The 22,446-nt window shown below is 36.5% G+C and overlaps 1 protein-coding gene across 1 annotated transcript in view; it reads left to right on the forward strand.

Annotated features, from left to right (window-relative positions):
* FARS2 (phenylalanyl-tRNA synthetase 2, mitochondrial) overlaps nt 1-22,446 on the forward strand; it is a 381,318-nt gene that overhangs the window by 21,907 nt on the left and 336,965 nt on the right. The window contains exon 2 of the mRNA XM_045551632.1: nt 16,852-17,011. Within this exon, the coding sequence (XP_045407588.1) occupies nt 16,852-17,011 (160 nt within the window). The remainder of the gene's footprint in view (nt 1-16,851; nt 17,012-22,446) is intronic.

Consider the following 22,446-nt stretch of genomic DNA (forward strand, 5'->3'; position numbering starts at 1 on the left):
AAGGCTTGGGAGTTCCTATAGTAAGACATGGAACGTGCTTATGTTTAGAAGTGATTCTTATTTCTTTGTGTATGAACCAAGAATTAATAAGCAACGGGCCTGCCAAATATATATGGCTGTATTCATCAGAGTTACAGGCTGTATCTGTCACTCTCCAGATGACTGGCTTGTCTCTGGGGCTCAGAGGTCATCTGCTTAGCGACAGGTTTTGGTTGAGCTGAGTTGATACAGATTGTCTTTGTGCTTAGATGCCACATGTTCTTGGGAACTGCATCCTAAATAGGATTGATGTGAAATAAGATCCTGACTAAGTGCTCTTACTTTTATTTACAGCTTAGTGAGAGAGACAGATAAATGAGCTACAAACTCTGCACAACGCAGTCAGCACAGTGAGAGATATGGCCAAGGCACAGAAGACAGAAATCTCTATCCCTGAAGATGCTAATAGAAGATGTCCCAAAGAATGCTGAGCAAAATGTTATAGTCACAGAAGCAGAGAAGAAGGGGTGCTGTGCTGTGTTTCAGGTAGTAGGAGTAGCAGGTTGAAGGTGCAAAGACATGCAGGAGTGTGAAGAGTCCCCAGAACGTGTATTGTGGGTGAAGTGATAGGAGATGGAGGTAAGGAGGGAGGCATGAACTGCTTTGTGAAAGGCTTCCTTTGGAACTTTTTTGGAATTTTAACTTTAGTTTTAAAAGAATGAGGAATCTTTAATACTTTTTAAGCATCAGAGTAAGGGAATCAGGTTGGCATTTTAGAAAAATAATTCTGCAAAGTAGCCCGTGGAATGGAGCAGGGTCAGGCAAGATTGGAGATGGAAAGACTAGTTAGGAGATCAGTGTTGTCATCTGGGAGAGAACCAATGCAGGCCAAGCCCAGGAAGTGGCAGGGATAGTGGATATTAAGGAGGTAGAATTTACTGGATTTAGTCCCTGCATGTGGGGAAATGAGGGAAAGGTAAAAGCAGGTAAAAGCAACTCCCAGGTTGCCTTCTCGGGCTGTTCACAGAGTTGGGGGTCTCAGGAAGAGAAGAATGTTTTGAGTTGGGCAGCAGAGTTGAGTCTGGGACCTGTTTAGGTTGGGATTTGCAAGTGGAGATGTGCAGTGGGCAGGTGCATATCTACCAGGGCCCTGGCCCAGTCCTTTAGAGTTGAGATAGAGGTTTATGATCCATCCGACAGTGGAAGGAAAGGGAAGCTGTGAAGAGTGACTAACTTAATTGTGGCTGTGAGAGGGGATGGTTGTAGCACGATCTGGAGTTAGAGGGAGTTGCGCTTGTTTGGTGGACTCTTTGTTTAAGGGGAAGAATTGACTATGGTCATTGAGAAGAAAGAGCCAGAAAGGAGATTACTGATACAGGAGAGATGGGATGATTCTAAAGAACTTTGAGGAGACAAAGTGGTAGGATAGGGTGTACCCAAGATGCAGGGAGAGGGGTTAGTAATGCTGGGAGCCTAGAATGTGACCGGAGGCAGGTGCTCTTTTCTTTTCATCACTGAAGTTGGAGTGAAGGATTGAAGCATGGCTGCAGCAAAGGCACCAATGTTTATGACTGGGAATAGAGGGCCAGAAGTTGGGGGGTTCTTACCTGATGGCTTCTGTATTCTCAGTAGGAAGAGGCCAAAGCCAATTTTTTTCCCAAGTGAAAGTAGTATGGGTGGGATAGACATTTTAAGGAGTGAGATACATGATTAGCATAGTCTCTGAAGTTAATTGGAGAGAACAGCTGATACTAATCTATCAGTATTAATACAGTTGGCATGTGCTTATAGAGACAGTTCTAAAGTGATCAAGTAATTAGGAAGACGAGTGCAACGCGTCTGCTGTGTGCACAGGTCCGTGAGCGTGGTCTGCTCTCTGCAGGTCTTGCTGTTGCTTCTCCAGAGCCCTTTCTGTGCTCTCAAGTTGGTTAAAAGTCACGGTCTCCTGTCTTCTCTGAGTGAGTTTGAAGTGTTGCTCTGGCTCTGAGTCTTTCTGTAGCATGCTGACTTCAATCAAAGGAGTATGTAGTCCCTACATTAAATTTTATAATAAACTCTTAATTTTAGAATAGTTCTAGGTTTTACAGAAAAATTCCAAAGACAGTGCAGGGAGTCCCCATATGCCCCAAATGCAGTTTCCCCTGTTATTACCTTATTACATTAGTATGGTGCACTTGTCACAATTAATGAACCTTTGTTTTTAAACATTATTACTTATATTCATTTCTGTTCCTTTATTTCTAAATCTTCTTGCTACAGACTTTCAGTTATCTTTTGCAGTGGGAGGAGCACTTCTTTATTAATATTTCAGAAACCTGAGATGAACCAGTAATTTGGACCATCTTCCTGCTTGTGTCTTTGGGATTGTCTTATCCTAAACCCTATATCTTGCTTTTTCAGAAATTATACAACTGAAAGGGGGAAAAAAGGCTACAGAGAAACATAAATACCAATTGGGATTTTATCAAGTTAATGTGGCCCTGGTGTCAGTTATATGTGCCTTCAATTTAAAAAGTATTATTATCCAGTAAATATAGTTTATTAGACACAAATCTTTTTAAAAATGGGGTTCATGAGGGATAAATAATGCAAAGAGTATTTTCTGGTGACTAAATCATGTGCCATTGCCAGTGATGAAGTAGTTCCCTATATTCTTTGCCTCTAGGTGGCACTGATTTTATGCTGGCCTATAATTTTTAAACTACTCAATTTGGAATAAAAGTCTCTTTTCTTCTGGTTAATATTATGTCTGTGTCCACTTGTGCATTCTGTTTTTACTTTACTCTCAGCAGAACACAGAACTGGGAACCCCTTTTAGTTCCTATAAGAGTTGAGTCACTGCAAAATCATTAATGAAACAGAATTTGCTGATGAATTTGCAAGTAAGGTTAAGGAGAGCATTCGTATCATGTAACCTAGCATGAAATCATTCTGAAAAATATCCTATTTTCTCCATGCACATTTTTCTGTTGCCAGTGGGTGTTGTACTGAGCCATTTTCCAAGGCAGAATTTCATTCTCTGGTACCCACGTCTCAGACCCAGGAAATTGCAAACTCTTATACAAAAAAACCCTCTTTGGCACTATCTTGTATTCCATGGGAACCTTTGGGGTTTCACTTCTCAACCATATCATTTTGTTGTTGTTCCCCAATAAAAACTCCCCTATGTCCTTAACTGCCAGAGAAGTCTCTTGTTACTCAGATTAACCTTTTTTCTCTCCTAATTAAGCTGCTAATTTTTTCCATCAGATTATTTCTAATAGAATCATACAGCTAAATAAACAATTTAAAAAATCAGTTTGCAGAAATATTTTATGACTTTAGGCATAGCATTCTTGGACAAATTCTTGGACAAAGCACATCAACTGACAATATTATTTGGGTGCTATTGAGTTTTCAAAGCTGCTGTTGCTCCTCTTCCCACTCCCCCTCCCCTCCACTGCCCTCTCCCTCTCCCTCCTCTTTGTCCTCCTCCTCTCCTCCTCTCCCTGCGCCTTTCCCTCCCTTTCTCCTCTTTGTTAAAATGCTGGTTTTCACAGCCTGAATTCCTACTTGTGACTGCCTTTCTTTTGTGCACTCAATCTGTCTACTTTTGTTTGACTGCATTACCCAGCAATATTTTTCTATTAGCATCATCTTGGATCATCTCCTCACCACTCATGTCACTTGTACTTGCATTTGGTATGTGCAGAGCTAGAATGCTGTATGGTCTATCCCATAGGACTTTAGCCTTTTGGTCTATTACCTCAGGCAAAGATTGACTTATGGACCTAGAATTAACTAAGTTGGTGATGTAATAGCTGACTGACTTACCAACTGCTTTAAAATTTCAAATGCAGTTGAAGTGACTTCATCGTGTTTGTTTTAATGTTATAATGCAAAAATGCCTTGTAGTTTGAAAATGTTATGTCTGTTTCTAACTTTCCTCTCCAAAATGTTGTCTTAACTCTGCTGCTAGAATACTGTCTTGCTCCAGTACTTACTTGGCTTGTTTTGGTTATTCAGAAAGTGAGCACTAATGCTTTTTTTCTCTGTGAGGTTAGGCTGGCCCCCAAAACTGTGCTTGGGGCCAGACACCTCAGGAAGGAACAGTAGATGGAATTATTTTGTCAGTGTTAGGATTAAGTTAGTATGTAATGAATATGTGTTCTTATGCACCCCACATACTTAAAATACCCTCACTGAGGGGATCCCCTTGAGGGATCTTGCCTGTTATGAGTTGCTAGCCACCACTTACTCGAGCCCTACTACTACTTAAGGGTTCATTTTGATTATTTTCTATGATATCTCATCTTTCAGAGTTTCATAAACTGAACAACAATATCACAAAACCCATGTATTTTCCTTCTGGAGGCTTTCTTCCGAACAACTCTTGGGCTTGAGCAGTATTTTTCTCCCTTATCATCTGTATGAAGATTATTTATTTTTCAATTCTCAAAACATTTCTTTCCTCCATTTCTGCTGTTTTCCTTTGGTTCTCTTCTGTTCCTTTAGTTTAGGAGGAAAGGCGCTGAGGTAACCAGTGTCTAATGCTGGTGTTATAATAGGTGCCTTAGGAAGGTCAGCTTCCCTGTTGCCTTTGGAAGTTCATGTGGCCTCTGATCCCACAGTGCCTTCATGTGAGTAACACGGAACGTTATCGTCACTCACGTTTTTTCCAAAGCAGTCCTCCTTGAATAACCCCAAAACTGTTCACATTGATGCAATTGCACATATGCTTAGTGCATTTGAAAGGCAAACCTGAATTTATCATGTCTGAGAAATTTATTGGCACTCGTGCAATAAAAATGATTTAATTAGGGTGAACTGTCATTATTTTATGCAGGGTGCCTAAAGCAGTATAGGCATGTGCACTCACTGTGCACTCATGAGCCACTGCAGCTCAACTCTGTGGATGTTTTATGTCCAGTTCTTAATCCCATCCATCTGACCCTGTCAATCCTTTTTATACCGAAGCCAAAGAGAATGGTAATGTATATGCCACCATGGAAATAATCACGGGGCCTGGAAGATGGAGTGGTGGATCAGAGATTTTGGTTTGAATTCAAGGTCCACCACTTATTATGTAACGGTGCATGTTACTTATCCTCTCTAAGCCTTAGGAAAATTGGTTCAAAAATGGGGAAATAATAAGGATTGTGTACATTAAATGAAACCATATAGTAGGTAAGATAAGTACCCAATAAAGTAGCGAACATAGCAAATGGTCTATAACTATAGACTATAACTACTACTGGCTATGGATAGCCAGTAGTAGTGCAAGCAGCAGCAAAGTTTGTTACAGGGTCATTTTATCAGTCTCAGGAACTCGGGGAAAGACAGGATTGGTGTTTACCATTAATGTGTAAGGGAGAATGAATGGTGAAACCCATCATAAATGATTATTTTTAAGTGTCTGAGTAAAAAAATGACTTCTTTGGGAACCACAGACCAGTCCTAAATAACTTCTTGAAATTCTGTTATCATCTAAGCCCCACTTTCACTTGGTCACTCATAGGATTTTGCATAGTTGTATATTCTTCTATTTGCTTTTTAAATGCATGTTTAAAATCTGGACCTTTTGGAAAAATCTTTTGGCTTAAAAATTTTTAATTTAATTGGCTTTGGCAATCCACTTTTATTCTTATGCCTGAGTAGAATTAATTTCTCAAACCTGATCTTTTCACATTTCTGAACTACTTTTCCTGGGTTCTGTAAGCAGTTGTAGTTGGGGTGGAATTTATGTTGTGGGTCATTTGGGTTTGTATAAGGACATTAAAGAAAATGTCAGAGAAATAGGAGTCCTAGTGGAAAACAAATGGCACAGACTATTGTGTGCAATTAATGGAAATCTAATTTAATTTCATCAATACTGTGATGTCTCTCAAACATAAAGCTAATGAGAGGCAGCCACTTAAAGGCCCCTGGAATCAGGGGCGAGGTCTATGTTTTGATCCTGGACTGCTGTCTGGTTGATGAAGTGATCCTACCCTCTCTGGGTCTTCACCTTCTGGGTTTCATCTCCTTGTTTGGCATTGGCTTAGATGATCTTCTAAAGTTCCAGCTCCAATATTATATTTCCATTAGAAATAATAGTTGGCTTTGTTCAGTAGGTCTCATTCTTCTGTGTTGTATTGTTTTATTATGCCACTTTCCTTTATTTCAGAGTTTTCAAAACTTTTCTTTTTCTTTTTTTTTTGATACAGAGTCTCACTCTGTTGCCCAGGCTAGAGTGCAGTGGCGTCAGCCTAGCTCACAGCAGCCTCAAATTCCTGGGCTGAAGCAATCCTCCTGCCTCAGCCTTCCAAGTAGCTGGGACTACAGGCTTGTGCCACCATGCCCGGCTAATTTTTTTCTATTTTTTTAGTAGAGACAGGGTCTTGCTCTTGCTCAGGCTGGTCTCGAACCTGACCTCAAGCCATCTTCCTGCCTTGGCCTCCCAGAGTGCTAGGATTACAAGCATGAGCCACCATGCCCTGCCAAAACTTTACCCTTTAGTGTATCTCACAGGTTTATTTTGGTCATACTCATATATTACATGTATTAGATCTTAATCATTTTTAAAAAATAGCTTTAAAGTGACTGACTTCTTTTGCTTGTTATTTTCCTAAGCTATAGTATCTGATCATGGTTTTGATTGTAGATTTATATATTTTTCCAGTACACATTGAAAGTAATACGTATCTATTAAAATATTAAGTTTTGTACCTCCCTAAATCTTCTCAATGGAATGTGTGCTACATTTTGGAAACATCAGTGGGTTTTGGATTTGTTGCATTATCTATACCCCCTTAATATTTTTGATATGTTTTATGTACCTACATGGATATATACATGTATATAAATAAAGATTACAATAAAACCATAAAGGTTTTATTGTTCACACAGGATTTTAGAATGTAAGCACTCAATTATAAAATGTCTAATTAGATGGTATATTATGGAAAATCTGTTTTTCTTTCATGTATATCTGACATGGAGTAGGGGGTGTTTATTTTCTTTTACAAGTATCACTTTGAAATATCCATGTTGTTATTAAAAAGTAACAGCAGTATAAAAAGATTTTTTTTCTTGGTGCTCATTAAATTTTCACATGACACTCATTTTGACATTTGAAGTTGTATAGGAACCACATTCCATTATCTAAAAAAGAGTGATCTGCATCTTTTAGAATAGACAGAGCAGGGCTGTCATCCATAGGCCTCCTTTTGTGTCTTTTGTTAGGTAAACCAGGGTTATCAGCAAGGTCCTAGCTAGTCCCCTTTTCTAGTTGAATGATCTTCAACATTGTACTGATTGTTTTTTTTTAATGTGTAACTGTGAGTAAATGCTTTTTATTATCAAACCAGATCAGATATCAGAAGATATCTCTTGGAACCTTTATGGTCCTGACTAGTTATTTATTTTTTATTTATTAGGGATGACACTTTCTACCTGGATCTACATTTTGACTGAGAGCACCTCATTCTTCTTTTCTCTGTATCACTACTAGTGAAATGTTCCCTTTCATTTCATCTTACTAGTTCACTTTTCTTTATTCTTCACTAGTTAACATGTTCTGGGAGTAGTTCCCATCCTAACACAAAACAGCTTTTTCTTTAAATGTAGGAATGTCAAAACACTATGTGCTTATAACAATTTCAGTCGGTCACTATATTTTTAAGCATCAGGAGATACTGACATTTGGATCCTTTCCCATTAACCCATTTTATTCTTCAAATAACATTGTTTTCTGTGTAACTTCAAATTGAAACTGCTTATTAAGGAAATGTATCAAATATATAAAGGCACCAAGAAGAAAAAATTATGGGTAATTTTGCCAACTAGAGCTGATATAATTTTTTTAATGTTATGGTTTTGTTTTAAATCTTGAGTTTTAATGTTAATATCATGGCCCATCAACATCTTACTAATGGAATAACTTTATTTCACATATAACTGTTCTATAAAGAAAAATTGTTATTGCTTGTTAATTTAATCTTTTGGATTTACTAAAGTCATTCTTAAAGAAGAATAATATTCATGAAATCTAGAATATAGGCTCTTTCCCAAGAACTCAATATTACATGTATATTATGTTTAAAAGGTATTGAGAAAGAGATTTTTAACAGATTCTAGTAATTAAAAGGTTATTGTTATCTTTCCATTAATTTCTTCAAGATATTAATTCCAGTGAAATTGCTCAAATTATTTTTAGAGTTGTCTTTAATTCTGCCATCATATATTGTCATTGATACTCAGACTTTATCACCTGAGAAATTTGGTTTTTGAATATAGTCAAAAATCATTTGGACACAAGGCTAGAATTTTGGGTGATTAAACTTGTTAATAATGTTTTTTTAAATTAAGAACAAAGTATAGGCCAGGTGCGGTGGCTCACACCTGTAATTCTAGCACTCTGGGAGGTGGAGGTGAGTAGATCATTTGATCTCAGGAGTTTGAGACCAGCCTGAGCAAGAAGCGAGACCTGGTCTCTACTAAAAATAGAAAGAAATTAGCTGGACAACTAAAAATATATAGAAAAAAAAATTAGCCGGGCATGATGGTACATGCCTCTAGTCCCAGCTACTCGGGAGGCTGAGGCAGAAGGATTGCTTCAGCCCTGGAGTTTGAGGTTGCTGTGAGCTAGGCTGATGCCACGGCACTCTAGCCCCGACAACAGAGTAAGACTCTGTCTCAAAAAAAAAAAAAAGAACAAAGTAAAAAAATATAAAGGATTTTTCACCCCCTGGGTGATTTATAATCTGATTCTGAAAGTAGTTTATAAACTTGAGAAGTCAAGTTCCAGAAACTTCAACTCCTATCACATACTAGGTATTCTGGCTAAAAAAGCCAACTAGACTCCTCATAAAATAATTTTGCTACAATTTTTAGGCTCACAGACAGTGAGAACACTCCCCAGGGAGAGGGGAAAAAAATGGAATGAACTGAGAGTTAGAAGCAGTAAGTAAGTACACGTAAAATGAGTGGGTTTCTGCAGCTGCTGTCATCGCAGGGCACCTGGGAGATCAGGGGTCAGGCTTTGTGGTGGGGGCCAGCTGGGGATGTCAAACCTGGGATACTCATCTTAAGCTTCTTGGAGAGAGGTACATTGGTCCCAGGACTGTTGGTGCTCTGGCTACACACAGCCTTTGAAGGAAAGCATCCTCATCCTAGGCCCTCGGGCTTCCCGCTGAGGGACACCCACCAATCTAAGATTACCAAATACAAACTATCCTATGTGAGAATTGCCAGAAATAACACCCAGTTTCTTCAGCTATTTGAATTCCTGGACACAGAGTATAATACAACTGTATGAAATGTTTAAAGAAGTAAAAAATAAAATCTCAAAAATATATAAGTAATAAAGATATCTTTTAAAAAAAGACTGTACATGAGCTATCAAGCAATTAAAAGACAAGGAGGAAACTTAAATGCACATTACTAAGTGAAAGAAGCCAATCTGAAAAGGCTGCACACTGTATAATTCCAATTATTTGACATTCTGGAAAAGGCAAAGCTTTGGAGACAGTAAAAAGATCAGTGGTTACCAGGGGTTAGTGGGGAGGGAGGGGTGAGTTGGCAGAACGCAGAAGGTTTTTAGGGCAGTGAAAACACTGTGGTGCTGCAATGGTGGATACATATTGTTGTACATTTGTTCAAACCCATAGACCCACAACTGCAAGAGTGAACCTTAATATAAACTATAGACTTGGAGTGATTGTAATGTGTCAGTGCAGGTCCATGGATTGTACCAAGTGTCTTGCTCTGGTGGGCGGTGTTGCCGGCGGGGGAAGCTGTGCCTGTGTGGGGTCGCTGAGTTCATGGGAGATCTCTGTACTTTCCTCTCAGTTTTGCTGTGAACCTAAACGTGCTCTTAAAACACTGAAGTGTTTATATAAAAAAAGACTATGCAGATTTGAGAAAGAACTAAATAGAACATGTAAAATTGAAAATATGTTTGAAATTGAAAAACGTATCTTTTTGATGGACTAGAATGCAATCCAGAATTATACATTATATTTAATTGTCATGTCTCCATCTCCTTTGTTAAACTGGAACAGTTCCTCAGTCTTTCTTTTTGTATCATGACTTTGGTACTTTTGAAGAGTACCAGGCAGATATTTTGTAGAATGTCCCTCAATTTGACATTATTTGATATTTTCTCATGGTCGAATTCATGTTATACATTTTTGACAGGAATGTTACAGAATTTATGTTGTGCCTTTATTAGTGCATTATATCATCACGCACATGGTATTGATATGTGTCATTTTTGGTTATGTTAACTGTGATCACTTGGTAAAGATGGTATCTATTAAATTTCTCTGCCATTAAGTTATTATTTTTCCCACTGTAATTAATAAGTTTTTTTTGTGAGAAGGTACTTTGAGACTATGTAAATATCCTGTTTCTCATCATTTTTTGCCTCACTAACTTTAGAATCCATTGATAATTATTGCCTGAAATCACCGTGGTGTTTGCCAAAAGGTTATTTTCTTTATCATTTCTTCTAATTGTACTAATTAGAATTTTACTATAAGGAAGACCTTCACCTTCTTCCTCATATATTTGTTTAATTATTTATATCAGTATGGCTTCATGGATATTTGTTTATTTTATGGGTTACTAAAAAAAAATCATTACTAAAATGAATTTGTTTTTTTGTTTTTGCTCAATTTGACCCAGATTTGGTCATTGGGAGCCTCTTCAAGTAGTCTCCTGTGTTCTCTGACATGTTGTCATCATTTTTGTCCCCATGGGATATCCCAGATTCATCTTTTACTTTCTCTACCCAAGCTTGGAATCAGTCATTTCTCTCTCTCTTTCTTTTTTTTAAGAGGCAGGGTCTCACTCTGTTGTCCAGGCTGGTCTTGAACACCTGGCCTTAAGCGATCCTCCCACTTCAGCCTCCGTAATTACTGGGATTATAGGCCTGGGCCACCATACCTGATTGGAATCAGTCAATTTATCTAAGAAACTCTGCTCCTTTTTATTAAAGAACGGTATTTAGAAGCCCAGACTTGTAGGCCTCCTCAGGAGACAGAGCTAGGAAATATATGTACATGTACTTCTGTTTCTGTATTGATCTATCTGTACGTGTGTTACTCAGTACGAATTCACGTGAGCACCTGTAATCTAGGCCAGTACCACGTGGCTCATTCTAGCCCTCCCCAGTGTCTTTGACAGTGACAGTGAGCAACCTGGTTCTTCTTAGCCACAATATATTTACTTTACTTGATCAGTCCTAGAAGGAACTTAAGGTAGTTTCAGAATTGTTAACACATTGCCGCGGTGGAAAAAAAATTACTAACTGGTATACAATATTTATAATAACTATTTTGTTTTTAACCTTAGAATATTTAGTTAAAATACTGTTTTTTGAAGTTACTTTGGTTAATTTTTTTCTTCTCCACCCTCTTCACTGTGGCTATGTCATTTATTTAGAATAAAGTTCTGTTCATTATTACTGTATGTATTCCATTGTAGGTTCTCCCCGCCTCTGGGTGGATTTTATTTTTGATGTTTTGGGTAGCTAAAATATTGACGGGACTTTTATAATTAGAACTGTACAAAAAGGTTTACTTAGAGAATTGTCACTACCCCTACTCTGCCATTCCTTATACTCCATTCCCATTCACCCCCCCCCCTTTTTTTTTGAGACAGAGTCTCACTCTGTCACCCTGGGTAGAGTGCCCTGGCAACTCCTGGGCTCAAGATCCTCCTGCTTCAGCCTCCTGAGTAGTTGGGACTACAGGCGCTGCACCATGACTCCCAGCTAATTTTGTTATTTCTAGTAGAGATGCAGTCTTGCACTTGCTGAGGCTGGTCCTGAACTCCTGAGCTCAAGCCATCCTCCCGCCTCCGCCTCCCAGTGTGTTAGGATTACAGGCGTGACCTACTGCGCCCGGCCTATTCACCCATTTTTTTCCACCGTATTTCCACTTACCTGCCTGTAGGTAATTTATTTCTTTTATTTCTGGCTTATCTTGTCTTCAATTTTTTGTTTTGTTTTTTTTTAAATTTTTGTTTTGCACAAATGAGAAGATTCATGTGTATTTTATTTTTTCCCCGTATTTTTTATATGAAAGGCAGCATGTAATATATGCCCTTGTGCACATTGCCTTTTTCACGTACCAATATATCTTGGAAATCATTCTGTATCAGTTTAGAGAGGTTGTCCTCATTCTTTATTACACCTGCACAGTTCTCTATTGTGTAGTTAGACCATAGTTTATTCAGCATCTCTCCATTACAAACAAGGCTACAATAAAAACCTTGTGCATGTGTATTATTGTTGGAGGTATATCTTCAGGGTAAATAGCTAGAAATGGAAGGACTGGATAAAGAGATAAACACAAATATTGTTTTGTTGGATATTATCAAATTTGTCTCCAAAAGGGTTCTATAAGTTTCCATTTCCATCAACAATGTCTGAGTGTACGTTTTTCCACGCCCCATCAATCATTTATGTTGTTTAGCTTTTTGATTTTTGCCATGTGATAGGTTAAAAATAATATGTCAGTGTTTTAATTTACATTTCTCTAAGTTTGAATACCTTTTCATATATTTAGGGGTCGTTTTCATGTCTTTTTTTGTGAATTGTCCGCATTTTTCCCATTTTTCTATTGAGTTTTTTTAACCTTTGTGAATTTTCAAAAGTTTCTTATATATTATCTCTTTGTGGTGTATTTTGCCTGAATTTTTTTGTTCTTTTTTTCCATTTCCAGGTGAAAGAGCCTGTTTTCTTTCCTTCTTTCTTTCTTTCTTTTTTTTTTTAATGATTTTTAGTTTTACTGTATTTTAATCAGATAGTGCAATTTATTATTTCTTCTTAATGGAATGAACATACTTATATTTTTATTGTGACCTTGTATGTGATCAATTTTTGTTAATGTTTTCTGGGTCCTTTAGAAGAAATTATATTTTTTATTATAAAAGGAGCAAGTTAAGTATGTATATATGTGCACAAGATTTCCTTTCTTAATTATGTGTTTTTAGGCCTTCTATCTTCATAGTTAATTTTGCACATTTGATCCTACACTAAAAATGGTGTATTAAAATCTCCTGTTTTTATTAGTGTGTTTCTATGTGTGTCTTTTGCTTCTCTTACGGTTCTTTCTACATAAGGGTGATTGTTGTCTTATTTGATGTGTAGACATTCATAAGTATTATACCTTCATTGTGATTTGAAACTTTTAGCGTTAATATGAGATCTTCTTTGTCCATGTTTATTGTTTTTTTGCTTGAATTCTACTTTGATTTCAAGAGTGCTATGCTTGTGTTTTTAATTGTTTCCATTTGCTTGTTGTACTCTCTCCATTCCTTTGTTTTTAACATTATTTTGGGTGTCTACAACATATAGTTTGGTCATGCTTTGTGGCCAGATTTAATGTTTTTTTTTTCTTCTAAGAGGTGAATTAAACCCATTCATATTATTGAATGACTTTCATATTTATTGATATTTATGTATATGTATGATCTCAATTCTTAGTATTTTGTAGTTATGTACCTGGTTATATTTGTAGTATTTCCTTAAACTTTCTGTTGCTATTTAGGTTATAGATTTATTTTAATGGTTGCTTTTATACTTAAAACCTTTAAATTTCCTTGCCCCACTATTTTCATATTTAACTTTGTACTGTCTAATTTGTCTGAAAGGTATTCTTTAGATATTACTGTCTATTGCCTGTACAATAATCAATGAGTGTATTCTACTTTCCTCTTTGCTTCTCCTTTCTTCCACTTTAAGTTACATTGTTTCTACTTTGTCAGAATATATAACAATTGTATAATATATTAGTCTTCCAACTAATTCTCAGCTTTGTGGTAGTATCACATCTACAGTTTTTGTGTATTAATATGTTCTCCATCAGTTTTTGCTGAAAATTTCCCAATTATTTGTTGTGTGAACAAAGCTTATGGTTTGGTAAATGCTTCAGAAAGAGTTCAGTAATGTAACATTCCCTATGCTTTTGTGTGTTTAAACTTTTTCCACACACTTGGTACTTACAGGACGACATTGATGGCTATAAAATTCTTAGTCCACACTTTTAAAAATTGAGTTGTTTGAAAATGTGGCTCCATTGTTGTCTTGTTTTCTGTGTTATTTTTGATAATTCTGGTGTTAGTCTGATAGCTTCAAATTTATTTGAGCTGGTTTGCCTAGAGGCTTTGAGAATATTTTCCCATTATCTTTGAAATTTTACTAGAATACGTTCTGTATTTGATCCTGCCAGGTTTATTTTCTCAAGTACCTATTTTATGTGGTATTCATTAGTTCTATTCCATTGTTTTGTTTTTCCTCTATTAGGGAGTCCAGTTATATAAATGTTATTCCTTCTTTGCCTGTGTTTCATTTCCACCACTTCCTCTCTGATTCTTCTTTCTTTGTTTCACTGTTCTCATCATTTTCCATTTTTATTCAGTATCTCCTGTTAAATCTTCATTGAGTCCATTATCCCTTGCATACTTTGTAATTTACACTTTACTTCTGAGATGATTTTATTTCTTTTATATTTTCCTGAGTTCAATCAATTCTATTTTCATTTCTTTGTTTTTTAATACATTTTTGTCCTTAATTTTGCATACTCAAGCAATTGTTTATATCCCTAAATGCTTGTTTGAACATATTTAATTTAGGTTTCAAGTATTAGTTTATGTTTTCCTTCTACCTCTTTTTTTTTTTTTTTTTTTTTTTTTCCGGGGAAGGAGTTGGACTTTTGTCAGTTGAAATCTTTTGAATTGGCTTTCTGATTTGGGGGTAATAATTTTCTATATTTTTATTACATTTTCTTCTGTTTTTGTTGGTTTTGGTTTCGTAGATTTTTTAGTTTTGTGGTACCCTCTTCTGACAGTGTAGCAAAGCACAGATTCTTTAATGGATTTTTTTTTTTTTTTTGGTGGGAGTTAGGGGGTGATTTAAATCCTCTAATTTTTTAGGTGTGTTTTATCATGTGCAACTCTACATTTTCTCCTTTGTTTCTTTCACTCCTTCCTACCCAGTTGCAAAGGTTGTCTTTCACCCCTTTCTTTTCCATTGTAACCATGCTTTTTGAAGACTATCACTTCAAATTGGCCATACTGTCACATTCCTTTTGTGTAATCCCTGCTCAGGTCTACTAGGATACTTTGTTAGGATTTTCACACTTCTGGTAACTTAGTCTTTCTGGTGGTGATTTTAGATCAACCTTAACATCTGACTTGTTCCCCTCTTCTCTCTTTCCCTTCGTTTTTCTCAGCTTGCCCTTGCTTGCCTCTAAGGCGTATAGTGGGGTGGGAGTGTAATAGTTCTCTCCCTGGGTTTTGGCTGGCCTGTCTACCTCCCTCCCTCCCTTCCTTTTTACATAAAGTTATTTTGAATTTTGGACATTCTCTATTTTCAAATTATGCTGAAGGTGTAGTGTTTAAGAGTTTTATTGGTTTTTTTCTAAATTATTTTTAGAGGAAGTATTAGAAGATGCAAACCTTGGAAGCTGTCACTGTCTTTAGCTCTTGTAAGAATAATTTGAGGCCAAGGATAGTAGAATCTTTTTCTAAAAACATTTTTGTTTGATTTTGGTGGACATTTAGAGGAGCTATCAGTCTAGAACTGCCTTAATTCATTTTCACAGCCTGATGCTGTTGCCCAGGAAATGTGGCATCTGACTGCAAGTCTACACAAGGAATGGTTTACCTTTGTGCTCATCCTTATCATGGGGATGAGTCCATTTTAGGGCTGTTTATCAAACACTCCAACTTGGTCAGACAGCAAGGCTTTCATTTTTGTCTCTCTTGCCGTGGTAAGTTGTCACAGCCTACGTTCATGTTTTCAGTTGATATGTTGGATAGGGCAGACCCTCTCAGTGTCTTTGTGCTGTTTTTTTTGTTTTCCTGGCTTCATGCTTCTTGTAGAGTTTTATTTAGTAATTCCTTTCTGTTATTTCCCTTCTTCAATGCTTTTAAGAATTTTTGTATTTTTTAATATTATTTATCAGGAGGTTTGTTTCTAATTATCCAAACCAACATTACTAGAAATGGTAGTTGATCCATTCTTGTAAAACATTTTTTATTTTCAACTTCATGGGATTTCACATGGGAAGAATGATAGATTCATTTGCTTAATTATCCATCTTGAGCTAATCTCCTAACAAGTAAAGATCTGCTATGTTGCTAATAATGAGGCTACTTTATTTCCGTAGTAAAGCAACTTATGACTAATAATAGCTGTGAGTAATAGTGATGATGAGGAAAAGTTATGTAGCCATTGAGATATTCCAGATACTCTGTATTTTTCATGCATTTTATTTGTAATAAAATCTACTAATTTACTATTTTTATTCCCATTTTTCAGATCATTCCCTGAGGCTTAGCCACAATATCATTTGCCTAAGTTTACATTGGTAGTAAGTTGCAGAAATATGTTTCAGGCTCCGTCTTGTGCTTTGGAGATACAGGGTTAGGAAATTCCATCATGTTTCCTGCCTTTCTGGACTTTATAGGACTTAATTCCTAGACAGTACTCTCTTAACTAGTCTCAGGTCACACTGTAAGGATACTGCAGGATGGTCAGGGATATGATTTTAGAGTCTGAAAGGCTGATTCACTAGTGTTTCTACTAGAATTGAGGATAATGTCTCTTGTTAGGAAATGAGTATAAGTTCATGCAAATGAAAAACAGAGAGATCGGCAAAGATCACAACAGTGTCTTTTAATTCCCTAAAGACCATCCATACCAAGTAGCATAGTGCTTTGTTCACAGTTGGTATTAAGTGAATGTTAATTTCATTATTATGTTTATTGACTGTAAGACATAATGAGTCTTATTCCCACATTATAACTTAGAATCAAAAAATTTTAGCATAATTAAGTTAATTCATGTAAATGTACCAAGATACTATTTTATTTATTTATGTCATTCCTTTTGGTTTACAGTTATTTGCCGGTATAAAGGATGGAGAAAGCCTGCAGCTCTTTGAACAAAGTTCTCGCTCTGCCCATAAACAAGAGACACACACCATGGAGGCCACGAAGCTTGTAGAGTTTGACCTTAAGCAAACGCTTACCAGGCTTGTGAGACACCTTTTCGGAGATGGTGGGTACTCAGATACAGGTTGGGTATCCCTTATCTGAAATACTTGGGACCAGAAGTGTTTTGGATTTTGGATTTTTCATATTTTGGAATATTTGCATATGTATAATGAGATATCTTAGGGATGGGACCCAATTCTAAACACAAGTTTCATTTATGTTTCATTGATAGCTTATACACATACCCTGAAGGTAATGTTATATAATATTTTAAATAATTTTGTGCATGAAACAAAGTTTTGACTGTGTTTTGGTTGCACCCCATCATATGAGGTCAGGTGTGGAATTTTTCACTTTTGGTGTCAGCTTGGCATTTTAAAAGTTTCAGATTTTGGAGCATTTTGGATTTTCAGATTAGAGATACTCAACCTGTACCTTTGTCTTTGGAGGCTTAACAATTACCATCTTCCAAATAATTAAGGCTGGTTGTGTGTAGAGTTTTTGATATAAGTTATAGTTTAATGTTTCCAGTTTTTAGTGGGGTAGAACTTATGGATTTCCTTCTCATTCCATTTCAGGAACAGGAGGATATAAAAATGGAATTAGGTAAAGAAAGAAAAACAATTACAACCTTTGATAAGAATAATAATGCATCAGGATCAGTGTCATCAATGGGGAGATAGTATAAAGGCTGATTAATATGTTATTATATCATCGTTAGATCAGACTTGATCAATGGGGCAAGGTTCTGAATCATATGAATGAACCCAGTGGAAAATTTTAGATGTTGACATACTGATTACTACCATCATCAGTTAAAATATTAACAGTATATTTCCTGTAGGAGGAACAATATTGTTAAGATGTGGGCTAGACATTTAGCCTCAATTATTTCTCCAAAGAAATTTCTTGTCGGTAATGCTACCTTTCCCTTTCTAAGTATTTCTAGCTTACTTGAGATAGTATTTTGTTTGTTTTTAGCAAAATGTAAAGAAAACATTAAGAGATTTTCCTAATTGTGACCTACATTTAAGAAATGCTAAAAAGACAGAAGCCTATTATGATTAGGATTCTCTTTCATTCTCTTACTCTTGTGACCTTTAAAAAAAACTGCTTTATTAAGATGTAATTGACATAAGCTATACTTATCTAAAGTGTACAATAATTTCACTTGCAATGAACTGAACATATTTACGCCATCTTATAAATTTTGACATATATAAACCATGAACTCACCACCTGAATCAAGCTAATGAACATATCCATTATCCCCAAAAGTTTTCTCCTACTTATTGGTAATCCCTCCTTCCTCCCCTTCCCCACATCTTACCCCAGGCAACCCGTGATTTGCTGTCACTATTAGTTAGTTTCCATTTTTCAGATTTTTGTAAGTGGAATCACATAATGTATGCCCTTTTTTGTCTGGCTTATTTTACTTGGCATTTATTTCGAGATTCATCCATGTCATAGTGTATATTAGTAGTTCATTCCTTTTTGGTGCTAGACAGTATTCCATTCCACAATTTGTTTATCCATTCACTCATTGATAAACACTTGGATAGTTTCCAGGTAACTGTTACAAGTAAAGCTTCTATGAAAATTCATGTATGAGTCTTTCTGTGGTCATAAGCTTTCTCTTGGGTAAACACCTAGGAATGGAATGATTATATCAAATGATAGGTGTATGTTTACCTTTCTAAGAAACTACTAAACTGGGTTCTGAAGTGGTTGTACCATTTTAGATTCCCGCCAGTAGTGTATGAAAATTCCAGTTGCTCTACATCTTCAGCAACACTCTATATAGTTAGCCATTCTAATTGTAGCCATTCTAACAGGAGTGCAGTGCTATAGCAAATATGCATTCAACATTCATAAAGACCTCCTGCAAGACAAAAAGCAACCTAACAGAGAAATGGGTGAACGTGAAGGTGACAAATGTTGTATTAAGAATGAATAAATGTATTAAGAATAAATATATGAAAAGATGCTTCCCTTTATTAGTTATCAGGGAAAAACAAATGAAAACCACCAGGACCTTTTTCATACAGGAAATGATTTTAAAAATTTATTTGTAAGTGTTGACAAAGATGTAGAGAAATAGGGTATGGTAAAGTTCTGGCTTTACGTAGGAGTTGGAGTTACCATTCACCCAGCTGTGCCTTCAGTACTCACTTCCCTCAATTCATCCGTTTTTTCATACCTACAATTTTCCCTATTCATGTGTAAACTCGAACATGTATTTAAAAGGATTCTTGGAATTTATCAAGCCTCTGCTGCTGTTTTTAGCAAGCTTTGTTAGACTATCTTGACTGCCATATTGTCAAATGCATAGTTTCATGTAATATTTAAGAATCCACTAAATAGTCCTGTATGTTCTTTATATACATACATTTTCAAAAGGAGCAAATCAATTTCAGAATAGTGTCTTTTTCTAAGAGGTGGGGAATGGTATTAGGGAGGAGTCAAAACCATGCTTCAAGTTTGTTTGTAATGTTTTATTTTTTAAAAATGAAGTTAAATATGACAAAATGGTAGGATTTGATAAAACTAAATAATGGGTGCATGGGTGGTTGCTGTTTTCTATTCCTGTCTCTAGGTTTGATATATTTGATATTAAAATGGTATAATATAATAGTGAAACAGGTTTCAAATAAATATTGCTGATGTGAAAATCCTATTATATCCAGTTTTTCTTTACCTTCGTGGTAAAAGAAAGGAATCGTGATATTTTTAACAGTATTATAATTTATTTAACACTGAATTACGGGGAGATGGATTGTGTTGTCAGGCCATTTTAGAGACAGGGTGGGATAGAAGGGATTCTGGTATTTTAAGGAGGAAATAGTGTTCTGTCTCTAGTAGCTTTGCAGAAAGATGCAGGCTCATCTGGATTTTTCCATTGTTAAACTATGGAGAGAATTCTTGTAGAGCCCTCCTTATTTATGTCTTCCTATTCATTTCCATAGTCCAGTGATTTGCTGTTTGAGGTTTAGAAACGAGATTTCACCAGGTTGCAGGCATCACAATATTGAATAAACAGGACATAATCCCTGTCTTCAAGGAGCATGGATATTAAATCCTCTTCTAGGGAGACATAAGATGTTCTGCAAGCACGTGGGAGAGGCACCTCCTCCAGGATCGGGCTTGTGCTCCAGGAAGATTCCTGGTATAGGACATCCAAGCTGACACCTGAAGAGTAAGTAGAAATTAGCCAGGTGTGAAGGGGTAGCTATGAGGACTAAGCAAGGGGACGGGGAGAAGAAAGGAGTGAAACATAACAAGGGAGGCAATGCAAATACTAGTTGTCCACAGCAGCATGATGCAGTACCGCATTAAGGAAAGAAAAGAAGGTGAAAGGAAGAAAAATGATCAACAACAGAATCTTATGACCGTTGGGAAATGTAGTGTGGAATCGGAAAAATTAAAATTAAGTTCTCTTTCATCCTCTTACTTTGAAGTCTTGAACAGGTCATTCAGTTTTTCAGGCCTCAGTTTTCTAGCTTCTAAAAGTTGAGATGATAGTTGTTTTACATGATACTAAAAAAAGGTAACATGTGAAATGTGCCTTGTAAGTAGAAAATATCAAATAAATATATAAATGTGAAAAATGAAGGAGGAAGGGAGGGCAGGGTAGGGAGGGAAGGGAAGTTAAAGCAACAAAAACAGGGAGAATGTGAGGAGAGAGTAATACAACCAAAGAGCAGTAGTTATGGTTGGTTTATCTTTATTGCATTAATGGAATGACATGTAGCTCTGAAACAGCCATATTGGTGTTGATAGTGGCTTTCACATCCTCACTGTGCACCATCAGGTATTGTGAAAAATAAATAATATGCTAGACCCTGCATGGATGATAAAAACTTTCCCAGGGTACTTGAAGATAAACATTTCTCTGAATATGATCCTAGACTTTTCTTTGTTATTATTTTTAATATTTGTATTTATATAGTTTTCAAAACCATGCAGTGAGGTGAAAGTTTCCAGGTGGCAGATTTCCTTATAAAAAACCATTTCTGTAATATGATTTTTCTAACTGTGATGCCTGTCTTGACATGGTGGGCATGCTCATGGCCAAGAATTAAGAATCTTACATTTTGACCAGGAGTTTGAGACCAGCCTGGACAACACAGTGAGACCTTTTCTCTATATAAAATTTAAAAATTTAGCCAGGTATGTTGGTATAAACCTGTGGTCCCAGCTACTTGGGAGGCTAAGATGGGAGGATCACCTGAGCCCAGGAGTTCGAGGTTGTAATTAGCTGTGATTGGGCCATTGCACTCTAGCCTGGGTAACAGAGCAAGACCCTATCTCAAAAAAAAAAAAAAAAAGAAAAGAATTTTATGTTGTGAAATAGCAATGAAGTAGTTGCAGCTTTTCTATATCAGACATATATTTGGCATACATTTGCTTTATTATTTAAAAAATACTATCTGCCTAGACTTAAGGTTTTCAGATTTTATTACAGATCAGTGTTACTATTTTATAAACCTTCAAATTCACTTTTTGTCTTTAAGACTTAGCAGAATCATGGAATAGAATTAAAGTAAAAAACTGCCCGCCTGAGGAATACAGTTGTTTATTTGCACCAAAGTCTGTCTGGGCAAAAAGACTTTTTTTCTTTCCTTTGAGCCACAGTCATTTTTAACCTTATGCACACAGTAGCCAGACACCCTGAAAGTGCCGAAAGGCACATGACCCACACATCCTTGCATCACCCCTGCTGCGTCTCTCACACGTATGTTGCTGTGAGCTGTTGCTGAAGGGGTGTGTGAACCCCGGTTTTGTTGTCCATGTTTGTAACGTCCTCTGTGCTGCTTCTCAGGGGAGATGCCATGGGAGGTGGGAAGGTGACCCAAACCCGGGCCCACTTTATGAACCAGCAGAGTGAGAGAGGCTGTATTACAGAAAACAGAAGGTGCTGTGTGTGCTTCCTTAGTGTCCACACCGAGTATTAACACCGCCCTCAAGATTCGCTGTTTCTGCTGAACTCTAAAGAAAAGTGCCTTGTTCCTATTTTAGGCATTTCAGAGGCACTATTTAATTGTGAGTTTTTTGGTTGTTGCTGCTTTATGTTTTTGCATTTATTTATTTATTTATTTTGCTAGCTTCTGAAAAATGTCTTGGTAAACCTATCTAGGTATCATCAACCTGTATGTCATTTAGATTAATAATACTAGTAATGATGATAATGGCAACAATGGAGATAATAGTTAACGATGTAAAACCTTGTGCCAAGCACTTTGACAAGGAGTTTTTTTTGTCTTGCATCTGTGATGTGGGTATTTATAATCTCCATTTTTCAGATGAGGGAACCTCGGCACAGAGAAATTAAGTGCCGTGTGAAGATCACATGGCAGGTAAGTATTGGAGGCAATTTGACTTCTGAGGCTGTATTAGAGGTTAGCTCTTTTGAAAAGATAGAAATAGTTTTAATAGTATTTCTGAGACTGCGAGTCTTATGAAAGCCATGATGTGTTTAAAAGAAAAGAACAAAACAAC

This window comes from Lemur catta, chromosome 5 (assembly GCF_020740605.2).
Source record: "Lemur catta isolate mLemCat1 chromosome 5, mLemCat1.pri, whole genome shotgun sequence".
In the NCBI taxonomy this organism is placed as follows: domain Eukaryota; kingdom Metazoa; phylum Chordata; class Mammalia; order Primates; family Lemuridae; genus Lemur; species Lemur catta.